The sequence below is a fragment of the Mandrillus leucophaeus genome, unplaced genomic scaffold (assembly GCF_000951045.1).
Source record: "Mandrillus leucophaeus isolate KB7577 unplaced genomic scaffold, Mleu.le_1.0 Scaffold205, whole genome shotgun sequence".
NCBI classification, from domain to species: domain Eukaryota; kingdom Metazoa; phylum Chordata; class Mammalia; order Primates; family Cercopithecidae; genus Mandrillus; species Mandrillus leucophaeus.
The window spans coordinates 659,045-671,131 of NW_012102088.1; the positions used below are offsets into that span (position 1 = coordinate 659,045).

Here is a 12,087-nt window from a genome sequence, read left to right on the forward strand (position 1 = left end):
GTGATCTGCCTGCCTCTGCCTCCCAGAGTGCTGGGATTACAGGCGTGAGCCACTGCGCCCGGCCCAGAATTACTTTTTCTTTAGCAAAAACCACATCTTCATTTTTTAAATATAAGCTTCTTCACCAAAAACACATAGTAAACATCATGGCGCTGGGCTGCACAATACTTGGATAGAGCACGTTGATGTAAAGACATTTTTCTAAGTGTTTAGACCATGCCTTTTATATCTAAACATGCAAGAAATGAGTAGGTTCCTGTAAACAACTGCCACCAGCTGCCTCTGACACTGCAGCTCTTGCTTGTGACAGCCATCATGCACACCAAGGTCAAGTTCTTTCCCAGGACAAAGTAATCTCTGGTAACCCCAGAACCAATGATGTCAGGTAATGCACTACAAAAGAAGGCAGAATTTTAGACCTGGGAGAAATCTGTCCTCTTAAAACTCTTGAGAGGGAGATATTTCCTCATCTGGTTAGTGTAGATAATAAGTTGGCTTCCTGAGCTGGTCAGTGCAGGAGTGGGTTAGAGTTCTGTTTTATATTTGGCTTGGCCATTGTTGATTTCTATAGTCAATTTCTTACATGTAAACAAGGAAGATATCTATAATATTGAGATTTCTTGTTTTCTTAACTGGTCTTAGGTTGAAAACTGATTTAATTTTCATTCTCTTCCCCTCTCCCAGCACCATCCCATTCCTCTGCCTCTGCCAGATCTTCAGCTGGGTAGAGTTTTGGTTTTGTTTGGTTTTTAACCTGGAGGATGTCCCCAGATATCAAAACCTAAACTTCTGATTCTTAGAAGTTCTCCCTTCGATGAGCTGCTAGTTTTATTTCTGAACATGAACTTACCAAAACATCCCCCAGCAATCCCCTTGTTTCAGACATAGCTCTCTGTGCTTCTCATTCCATGGCAGCAACTAAGCTTAACTCATCCAAAGCACAAAACCAATCCCTTTTTGCTTAAGTGACACAAGGATCCCCAGATGAACAAGTAGCTGTATCACCCTCCAATCAAATGGAAATAATACTTACTTCTGGTGGAACCTCTCCTTCCTTGGAACAAAGGGCCCCCAACCAGCAGAATTTACAGTTAAGAAGAAGTGGCCAGGCGCTGTGGCGCACGCCTCTAATCCCAGCACTTTGGGAGGCCGAGGCAGGCAGATCACAAGGTCAGGAGTTCAAGACCAGCCTGGCCAACATGGGGAAACCCTATCTCTACTAAAGATACAAAAAATTAGCTGGGCGTGGTGGTGCATGCCTGTAATCCCAGCTACTCAGGAGGCTGAGACAGGAGAATCGCTTTACCCCAGGAAGTGGAGGTTGGAGTGAGCTGAGATCACGCCATTGCACTCCAGCCTGGTCAACAGGACGAAAAAAAAAAATATATATATATATATATATATATTTTAGCTGGGCGTGGTGGCAGGCATCTATAATCTCAGCTACTCAGGAGGCTGAGGCAGGAGAATCACTTGAACCTGGGAGGCGGAGGTTGCAGTGAGCTGAGATCACGCCGTTGCACTCCAGCCTGGGTGACAGAGCAAGATTCCGTCTCAAAAAAAAAAAAAAAAAAAGAAATAAAAAAAGAAGAAAGGTAGCAGAAATTCTGTGAATGAGTTATTAAGTTCAAAAATGAGGATGCTCAATATAATCCATAGGTTCAGAAACAAATTACGATGAAAAGAGTTGTCAAATTTTGTAACTGATACTTGACCTGGTTAAATTTGAATTATTTCTAATTCCCTATGCAGTGAGATAAAAGATAAATATTGTATGTGACATATTCATCATAAAATTATTTGTTGTTTATCTGAAATACATTCTAAATTAGGAGTTCCCAACCCTGGGGCCACAGATGAGTACTATGGCCTGTTAGGAATGGGGCCACATAGCAGGAGGTGAATGGCAGACGAGTGAGCATTGCTGCCTGATCTCCGCCTCCTGTCAGATCGGCCGCAGCATTAGATTCTTATAGGAGTGCAAACCCTATTGTGAACTGCCCATGAGAGGGATCTAGGTTGTATGCTCCTTATGAGAATCTAATGCCTCTGAAACCATCTGCCCCCACACCCCTCTCCCTTATCCGTGGAAAAATTGTCTTCCACAAAACCGGTCCCTGGTACCAAAAAGTTTGGGGACCACAGTTCTAATGACATAACTCTTTCCCTGATAATTTGCCTGTACTTAACAATGCCTTGTTTTATAGAATTTGCTCACAGAATTCCTGCAGTTACAGTCCAGATGCCATTTATGTTGTGATAAACCTTCATCATTCGTCATATTCAACTTATTTCATTCCTTTATCTATTGGACATTCATTAATGAGAAACACACTCAACAGTAGCATTCTGAGCCTAAAGACTCATGATGATAAACAGTGTAGAAAACATTACAAACTCTATTATAATTATCCTACCATCTCCATCTGAATTTAACAAAATAGTGATTTTGTCTCTTTCTTTGGAACTAGTTGAGATTAGGGGCGTGAGCCGCCACACCCAGCCAGGTCATGTTCTTAAACTGTGTCCAGGTCTTAATTCATAATTAGCAATAACACAGTTCACTGCCATCAAAAATAAAGATTAATGTTACAGTTGCCCTGGAAATAAGAGGCACCGCACACCACACAGGCCACAAGAAACCTTGTTACATACAGAGACCAGAAAGCAGAAAGAGAAAAGAGAGTAACTGGAACTATGTCTTTATAACTAAAGTGGCAGAGAATGATGTAGAGATATCATCAATGGGCAGGAAGGAAAAACACATTTTAGTGTTTGTGGTTGGGGGGTTTTATATGAGTTTCATGCACTTTAGTAAGTGGCTTGCAAGAAAAAAAGTAAACAACTTTGGTTCTATTAGTTTGACCCTGTGATTAATGAATATCAAATAGACAAATATGGAATCTACAGAACAGTTCTGTATACACATAGCAGCTGGGAAACCTATTCCCAGTGTGTCCCATGCACCTGTCATTGATCTGAAACCCAGTACATATGTGCTCATTGAACATTTACTAGATAAGTAAATACACATCATCACACAGCTTCTCTATTCATTTTTATCATGTGGCAAGTCTTTCACTTTATCATCTGTACTTACCCCTCTAAGCAGTCAATGAGCAATGTTTTCAAGTATGTAAAAAAATTACATTTTGGAAACAAAAGCATAGCGTGTCCAAGTGTCCAGCACAGCCACAGGCTCAACTTCATTCTCTGACTTCTCAGAATTTGCTGTCTCTCACTCAAACATCATTGAGATCTTATCTTTTTCTCACATCACAGATGGATTTTTCTAGGGCTATTTATGGTTTTTTTTCTCTTTTGGACTAACCTACATAATTACTAATAGATTTCAGTAATTTTTTTATTTCATAAGTGTTTTTCACAGATAATTTCAACTCCCTGTGCAAATAGGGTTGTAAACACAGGTGAAATTTTAAATCACTTCTGAGGAAGAAGATAACATCAAGGAATTCCACACCTTTTTTGAGGATAAGATGTGCATATGCTTCAACTATGAAAATGGTAGACAATGTCGTGTCCAGAAATGGCATGTATCAGCTGCTCTTGAGAAATAAAAGTAAAATTCTAAGCACCCCCTAACTAACTGAATGGATGCCCTCTTGACCATGAGAACCCTAGAATAACTTTGGAAGCTGAATTCACCACTATAGAGGAATGAGAAATCAGACACACCTCATTATATCCCCTACCTCACTACAATCATTAGGTTTTCTTCCCTAAGGCTAAATAGAAATCAGCCTTTTCAGAAGACTACTAGCTTATCTTCCAAGGTACAGAACAGAGAGAAGATGAAATTATTCACTCCTTCATCCTTCTCTGAGACATCTGCTTTCTCTATTCCCTTTTCCCCTCACGTGTTTACTCTATCTTATGTAAAATGTAGATTTACTGGGCACTAACTAAAGTTTCACATGTCTGTAATCATTTGTCTCACTGCCAACCCTTCTTCCTTTTTAAAGAAAATGTATAATAAATACTAAAACTCCTAAGAACCTCTTTGGAAAAATCAGTCACAGATGCTTCTGTGACTTACATTTTTCTGGATGTGCCTTTAGGCTGGTCCAGTAAACCTCCATGATTTTTGACTTATGCTTCAATCACTCATTTTGGTCATCACTCTCATTTTCAGATAGGATTGTGATTCTTAAAATAAATGGAAAATGTGGCCGGGCGTGGTGGCTCAAGCCTGTAATCCCAGCACTTTGGGAGGCCGAGACGGGTGGATCACGAGGTCAGGAGATCGAGACCATCCTGGCTAACACGGTGAAACCCCGTCTCTACTAAAAAATACAAAAAACTAGCCGGGCGAGATGGCGGGCGCCTGTAGTCCCAGCTACTCGGGAGGCTGAAGCAGGAGAATGGCGTGAACCCAGGAGGCGGAGCTTGCAGTGAGCCGAGATCCGGCCACTGCACTCCAGCCTGGGCGACAGAGCGAGACTCCATCTCAAAAATAAATAAATAAATAAATAAATGGAAAATGTATATCAGATATGAAGTAGTAAGTATTATTAGAATAAAAGCGTTGTACCCTTCATAGGAACACAATCGCTGACTCTACAGTCAGGTAAGATGTCCTCTCTTTGATCCAGAGGCATAGCTTCACCCTTTCAACCTACTTCAGTGCCTCCTGCCATCCTTCCTACAAATTCCAGTCCATAGCCCTAACTGTGTAGTCTGTCTTCCTTCTTCTGGACCAAACATATTGAGGCTTACTAAACAGACTCCAAAGCGTAACTGTATGTGTATTTGAAAAGCAACAATATGGCTGACAGGCATGAGTAGAGACCGAGTGCCTTTATGGTATGGGGTGTCTCTTCGGACGTGTAGTCATTGGGAATTGGCTGTGCTTAACAGAGTCTTAAATAATAAGTTGCTAACATTTCTGTAAATATCCTACACTACACTACAAAAAAATACCGTGTGTTGCCTTTAAGAGCAAGCCAAGCCCCCTCCTGTCTCTGGAGTCGGGGACTCCGTTTCCCAGCTCCCCTGACAGTGCCACTGGGCCTTTATCTGCCATATAAGGACTGATCCACGCTCTAAGACAAGTCCGGAAGCGGTGTCGAAACTTCATAACCCAGAAGACACTGCAGCGCTCGGCGGCACGACTTACCCAATAAAGGTTTAGAAGGTGACTGTTGCGTGCGTGCGCGCGCACCGTCGGGGGGCGGGACTTCCGTCGTCCTGGCGGTGGTCGTTCTGGTTCTCTCCGGTGTTTCACTAGGTCCGGCCTATGGCGCTCTCTGACGTCACCGAAGTGACGGAGCGGAAAAGCGCGAGAAGCGGCTGGGTTCCCACCGCGGAGAGGCGGGAGTGAGTCAACTGACAAGCGCTGGGGACGGCGGTGTCCTTGTCTTGCCTTTGTCGCCCCCGCCCCGCTCTTCCCTGACTGGGCTGGCGGAGGCCTTGCTGATGAACCTGACTGAGGTGGGTGCCCCGTCGCAGGCTCCCCCGCCTCCCGTGCTGAAGCCCCTAGAAGGGGCCCTGCCGGTCAGGCCCCTTGTCCCGAAGAGAGGGGCGTTCCTGGGTGGGGTCCCCGTATCAGCCGGTTTGATGCAGCCTCAGAGCTCCCTTCGGGGACCTCAGGTTCAGGGCCGAGTGCGCTGTGTGGAGGCGCCCGGGGGGTGTGTGGTTTGTGCGGGAAAGAGCGTTTTGTGAATTCTCGCTGGGAATGGCAGCCTAAGCAGCCAGTAACCGTGGAGGGTTGTCGAGGGACGGACAGTTGGAGGGGGCAGGTCCAGAGTTCGAAGTTTCAAGTTAGGAAAACCAGGCTAGGAATGGATGGAGACAGGGAGACCGGCGAAAAGGCCCTGAGGCCACTGCAGTAGACCCAGGAGAATTGTGGTTGGGGCTGGACCAGTGACAGGAGAGGGAGATGTGATGAGATTCTTCATAGGCCTGAAGGATAGGGCCGGTGGGTTTTCCTGGTGCTTCAGTTATGTCTGAACAAAGGCAGTGAAGAGCCGTTTCAAGTGTTTTTTTTTTTTTTTTCTGTTTAAACGTTGGAAAGAATGGAGTTGGGGAAGTCAGTATAAAGAGTAGATTTCCGGGAGACGATCACAGGTTGGATTTTGGACATGATGGTTCTCAAATGTCTCAAGATGGATATGTCACACAGGCAGGTGGACATAAAGGTGTGGAGTCTGGGGAAGGGGATTGGGTTGGCCATACCAGAGGGATGGAGGGCGTGGACTGGGCCGGAGCATGGTCTGGGGATCAGATTGAGTAGGAAGGTCTCGGGGGTTTTCGTTTGTTTGTTTGCATAAATTTAAGGACTCAAGTGGAGTTTTGTTACATGGATATATTGCATAGTGGTGAAGTCTGGGCTTTTAATGTATCCATCGCCTGAATTATGTACATTGTATCCGTTAAGTAATTTCTCATCACCCATCTTTGTCTCATCCTTCTACCTGTTTGGAGTCTCCAGTGTCTGTCGTTCCATACTCTGTGTCCATGTGTACCCATTATTCAGCCTCCACTTATAAGTGAGAACATTTGGTATTTGACTTCCCCCCCAGGAAGTCCCCAGGAAGGGGACTTCCCCCTCCAGGCGGAGTCTTCCTCTGTCGCCCAGGCTGGAGTGCAGTGGCGCGATCTCGGCTCACTGCAAGCTCCGCCTCCCGGGTTCACGCCATTCTCCTGCCTCAGCCTCCCGGGTAACCAGGACTACAGGCGCCCGCCACCTCGCCCGGCTAATTTTTTGTATTTTTAGTAGAGACGGGGTTTCACCACGTTAGCCAGGATGGTCTCGATCTCCTGACCTCGTGATCCGCCCGTCTCGGCCTCCCAAAGTGCTGGGATTACAGGCTTGAGCCACCGCGCCTGGCCGATATGCCCCATTTTCTTTACCCAGTCATACATTGATGGACAGTTACGTTAATTTCCTATCTTTGCTATTGTGAATAGTACTGTGATAAAAATACATGTATGTTTTTTATATAATGATTTCTTTTCCTTTGGGTAGATGTCCAGTAGTGGGATTGGTGGATTTAATGGTAGTTGTATTTTCAGTTATTTGAAAAATCTTCATACTGTTTTCCATTGAGGTTGTACTTATTTACATTCCCACCAACAGTGTATAAGCTTTTTCTTTTCTCCATATCCTGGGCAACATCGGTTATTTTTTGACATTTTAATGATAGCCATTCTTACTGGTGTAAGGAGATACTGTGGTTTTAATTTGAATCTGTCTGATGATTAATGATGTTGAGCATTTTTTATATGTCTCTTTGCCATTTATATGTCTTTTTTTGAAAAATGTCTATTAATGTCCTATGCTTACTGTTAATGAGGTTTTTTTTTTGTTGTTTTATTTGTTTGTTGTTGAGTTCTTTGTAAATTCTGGATATTAATACTCTGTCAGATGCATAGTTTGCAAATATTTTATCCCATTTTTCAGGTTGTGCATTCACTTGGTTGATTAGTCTTTTTGCTATGCAGAAGCTATTTAGTTTAATTAGGTCCTATCTGTCTACTTTTCTTTATGTTGTTTGTGCTTTTGAAGTCTTATTCATGGATTTTTTGCCTAGACCATGTCCAGAAGGGGTTTCCCTGGGTTTTCTTTTCGTATTTTTAGTTTCAGGTCCTACATTTAAATCTTTAATTCATCTTGAGTTGATTTTTGTATATGGCAAGAGTAATTGGTCCAGATTCATTCTTCTTCATCTGGCAATCCAGTTTTCCCAGCACCTTTTATTGAAAAGTGTGTCCTTTCCCTAGTGTACGTATTTGTTGCCTTTCTCAAAGATCAGTTGGCTGTAGATATGTGGCTTTATTTCTAGGAACTTTATTCTCTTCCACTGATCTATGTGTCTTATTTCTGCAGTCAAATGCTTTACCATTGAGCTACACTCCCTATGTGTCTATTTCTATACCATTACCATGCTATTTTGGTTACTACCAACTTGTAGTATAATTTGAAGTCAGATGGACTTAATTTGAGGGAAACCTTGGGGTTGTCATTTCAGGTGGGCTCTGTGGTGAGAGAGCAGAGGGCTGAGACTTGGGGGCCAGACCATTGGTGGCTCCACAGACATCATACTCTGTTCAGAAAGGCACAGACCTGGCCTAACAGGGATTCTGGATTGTATCTGTAAAAAGGGAGGCCTGGACTGGGTAAGCAGATAGCCTGGGATGGAGGCTGAGGTGTGAGGTGGTTTCGATTCTACATCTGCAGGCTTGGTTGACCCTCAGGGCTACTCTCTGTTGAACAAGAGAAATGTTATTGAGGCTGGTGGAGTAGCTGGGTTCCAGACCAGAGCACTGCTTTTTCCCCTTCTCTACATGTAAAGGCAAGAGGCGATGATCTGCTGCTCCAGCCAAGGTCTCCTGGCAAGCTCACTTTAGAAGATTCTGCAACAGGTAGACCTGTTTGCAGAAGGGACCAGTACCTGACCTGCCTTCTCTTCCCCTCTCTGTAACTCATTAACTTAATAATGTACGAAACACATACTGATTTAAACCCTAATTAGACAATATCTTTCTAAGTGTGTGCAAACAGGTAGGCAGTTAATAGTGAAGTTATTCAGTTAAATTTCCAAAAGTGGTTCATAATTGGTTTGATGTTAATTGATCTCATTTGCTTTCCATGGGAAAATTTAATATCACATCCTCTAAAATCTTAAGCTAAAAACATACATGAAAATTTCAAAACCCCACTATTTCATTTGTATTGAACACATGTACAAAAGCATTAATTCGTGGACCCTAGCAGCTGATATATGGTATATGCTACTGATGTTTGATACTAACATGAGCCTTGTAAGGGGGCAGCTATTCTTACAATCTATTTACAGATGGGGACACTGAAGCTCAGGTGGGTTCAGTTCTTTTCCATGGTCACAGAGCTGCAGCACTGAGGCCTGAGGAACTTTATGCGATGAATTGAGATCAGTTTGCTCCCAGGCAGAGCAGAAGAGGTGGCGGTCCATCTCAGCTTGTAGGATCCTTCCATGGCTGTCCATTTCTCATGGCCTTTCTCTTCCCTCAGGGTCCCCTAGTGATGGCAGAAACGGACCCTACACAGGTGAGTAGAGTGCTTCCTACCGTCCACCCACTCCAGTTATCTCCCAGATGGTTTTGGCAGGTGCCAGAACCTCTTTTCCTGTCTTTCTCTTACGTCTGAAGAGTGGGTGCTTTCACCAGTTTCAGTATTGTAAGTTGGATGCTGGGTTACATGGACTGGTCCCCGTTTTTGAGAATTGATCTGATAAGATATGTTAGGGCCTCCTGGGCACAGGATTCAGAATGTTTCAATGTTTGGAGGAGAGACTGAGCTGGATTTTTGGGGAACTGCAAGTGTCTGTTACATCTGGTAGGAATAGCGAGCAGAGTGGGAGGTGGCTAGAGACACACGAACATCAGGCCTGGAATGACAGCCTAGGTCCTGGGTCTCTATTCTAAGGGAAGTGGGAGGTGGGGAAGATTTAAAGCAAAAGAGGTAGTGATAGGACCCTAGTTTAAGGGACTTCCTTTGGCTTCTGAGTAGAGGACAGACTGGAGGTGCGGGTAATGGCAGGGAGATCTGAGAGGGTGCTCCTGCAGAAGTCTAGGTAGATGTTGGTGGTGGCTTGTCAAGAGTGGTCATAGCTTCAGTTTTAACTAGAGCTGCCCACATTTTATGATGTAGAGAGTGAGGGAGCTAGGGAGGTGGGATGGAAGGGGAATCAGGAGTGGCCCCATGGTTTTGTTTGGAAGCATAGATACTCCATCAGCTAAAATGGGAGAAGTCAGCAGTAGAAGGAATTTTCAGAGTGAGTATGAGGAGTCAGTGTTTATTCAGGCCACAGATGTCTCAGAGATTCCTGGTGGAGGAGTTCAGGTTGGAAACATCCACACCACAGTGGCTGTCATATGGACCAGGATGAAGCCGTGGATTCAGTTTAGGTGACAGCATCTCTAGGTTATGGTGGCAGTGCTGTTTGACGATAGAGAATTGGAATGGGGCATGAGAACTGGGTCTCTTACTGGGTACGTGTGTGGTGGGGGGGAGTCACTAGACAAATGAGGGAATGGAGTGTTTGTGGGGATGAGTGTATGTGAGATGGTGGGGTATAGGAGTGAGAAAGGCTTCTGAAGGAGAGTGGACATGATGGGGTTGATGAGGGGGTAATAGGGTGAGGTTGGAGAGTTGCTAAGCATCAGTTGGATTGAGGTGAGCATGGGAGTTGTATTAGTCTATTTTCATATTGCTACAAAGAACTACCTGAGACTGGGTAATTTATGAGGAAAAGAGATTTAATTGGCTCACAGTTCTTTTTCTGTTGTTTGTTTATTTTTGAGATGTGGCCCAGGCTGGAGAGCAATGGCATAATCTCAGCTCACTGCAATCTCTGCCTCCCAGGTTCAAGTGATTCTTCTGCCTCAGCCTCCTGAGTAGCTGGGACGACAGACTCACGCCACTACGCCCAGCTAATTTTTGTATTTTTAGTAGAGATAGGGTTTCACCATGTTGGCCAAGATGGTCTTGATCTCCTGACCTCGTGATCCACCTTCCTCAGCCTCCCAAAGTGTTGGGATTACAGGCATGAGCCACTGTGCCTGACCCATAGTTCTTTAGGCTTAACAGGAAGCATAACTGGGAGGCCTCAGGAAACTTACAATCCTGTGTCCATGAGGCAGGACACAGCTGAGAGTATGTGAAGCCGTCACATGGTTGGTTTGGGCTGCTGACAGTGAACTGAGAAATAGGGGCATGTAGGGAACCTTCAAAGCAGGGCTTTGGGCTGCCCCCGGTGCTACGGGACTTTGGTGTTCTGGGGCAGGCCTGGGAGTGAACTGGATGCTGAGCGTATTTGCCATGCACCACCTGGTTTCCGTGTGCAGAGTGGCCTGTTAGGAGGTGAAGGAAATGCCTGTGGTGTGGGCTGGGAGGTGTCTGTGGAATTGACAGGAGTGGAGGTGTGAGAGCTGGGATTGGAGTGCTGACCAAAGACTGATGTTTAAGCAGGAGAAGTGTGAATGGAGGCCCCAGGCCCTGCCCCTGGTAGCTCAAGGGAGGAGGATGAGTCTGAGTTTGGTTGTCTTGGGAGGCAAGATCTGGGTGACTCCATGGAAACTGGCTGGCGGGAGAGGATGGATCCCCCCATGGGAGGCCCACATTCTAGATGGTACTTTTCTACCTTGTCCTTCATGTGGTTTCTCTGTGTGCTGGACACGGTGGCCAATGGAAATGGGGAGAGAAAAATCACTCATGCCACCTGGATGTGGTGTCTCTTCCACACTGGGAGGGTGTGGAGGAGATTGAGCAAGGAATGGAGGTAAAGGGGAGAGGGATGAGATCCTGGAGAGAGAAATGTAGCAGTCATTTCACCCATAGGGTTTTAATTTATGGATGTGAGTGAGTGATGCCAGGGACAGGCCAATGACACTGAAAGAAGATATGTATTCCTTGCATTTCCCTAAGGAGGGTGCACACCACATAACACAGGGGCACATGGTGGGGCCCCATATTTGGTTAGGAGGAAAATTGGAGTGAGGGGAAAGTTTAGTTTAGTCCGCAGACGCTGTTGGGGTTTCCAAGGAAAACAAGGCAGGGCTGGGTGTCAGGATAGTTTGGCTAGTTTTAGTAATTCCAGGACACATGGGCTATTGGGACTATCCCTAGTTGTGCAGTACCTGTCCCTGGGTTGATTTAGAACATGGGAAATATTGGCTTGTTTGAGAAAGTTAGAGACGGAGGTGGTTCAGAATATGTGCCCAGGATGGTAGGGGAGATGGAAACACATTTGGCTGTTAGTTTGTCCCTGTGTTTAATGGGTGGTAAATATAAGTAGAAAATAAATAGAGAACTTAAGTAAATACAGCTTGAAAAGAAGCTACTCATGTATTCATCTCTCCCAATTTGGCAGGGCCGTGTGGTCTTTGAGGACGTGGCCATATATTTCTCCCAGGAGGAGTGGGGGCACCTTGATGAGGCTCAGAGGTTGCTGTACCGCGATGTGATGCTGGAGAATTTGGCCCTGTTGTCCTCACTAGGTAAGGCCCTCACTCTTGCCCAGTGTCCCGGTTGGGCTGTGTTATCTCACTAGGTAAGGCCCTCACTCTTGCCCAGTGTCCCGGTTG

General features: G+C 45.1%; 1 protein-coding gene across 3 annotated transcripts in view; it reads left to right on the forward strand.

Moving 5' to 3' along the window:
- The first annotated feature begins 5,187 nt into the window (after positions 1-5,187).
- ZNF548 (zinc finger protein 548) overlaps positions 5,188-12,087 on the forward strand; it is a 9,931-nt gene continuing 3,031 nt past the window's right edge. Inside the window, exons 1-4 of one of the 3 annotated variants that reach the window (XM_011979661.1) lie at positions 5,192-5,451; positions 6,035-6,158; positions 9,014-9,049; positions 11,874-12,000. In XM_011979661.1, coding sequence (XP_011835051.1) covers positions 6,102-6,158; positions 9,014-9,049; positions 11,874-12,000 — 220 coding nt within the window. In that variant the 5' untranslated portion in view covers positions 5,192-5,451; positions 6,035-6,101. Of the gene's footprint in view, positions 5,452-6,034; positions 6,159-9,013; positions 9,050-11,873; positions 12,001-12,087 lie in introns of all 3 variants that reach the window. The other 2 variants (XM_011979662.1, XM_011979663.1) reach the window with 2 other exon arrangements.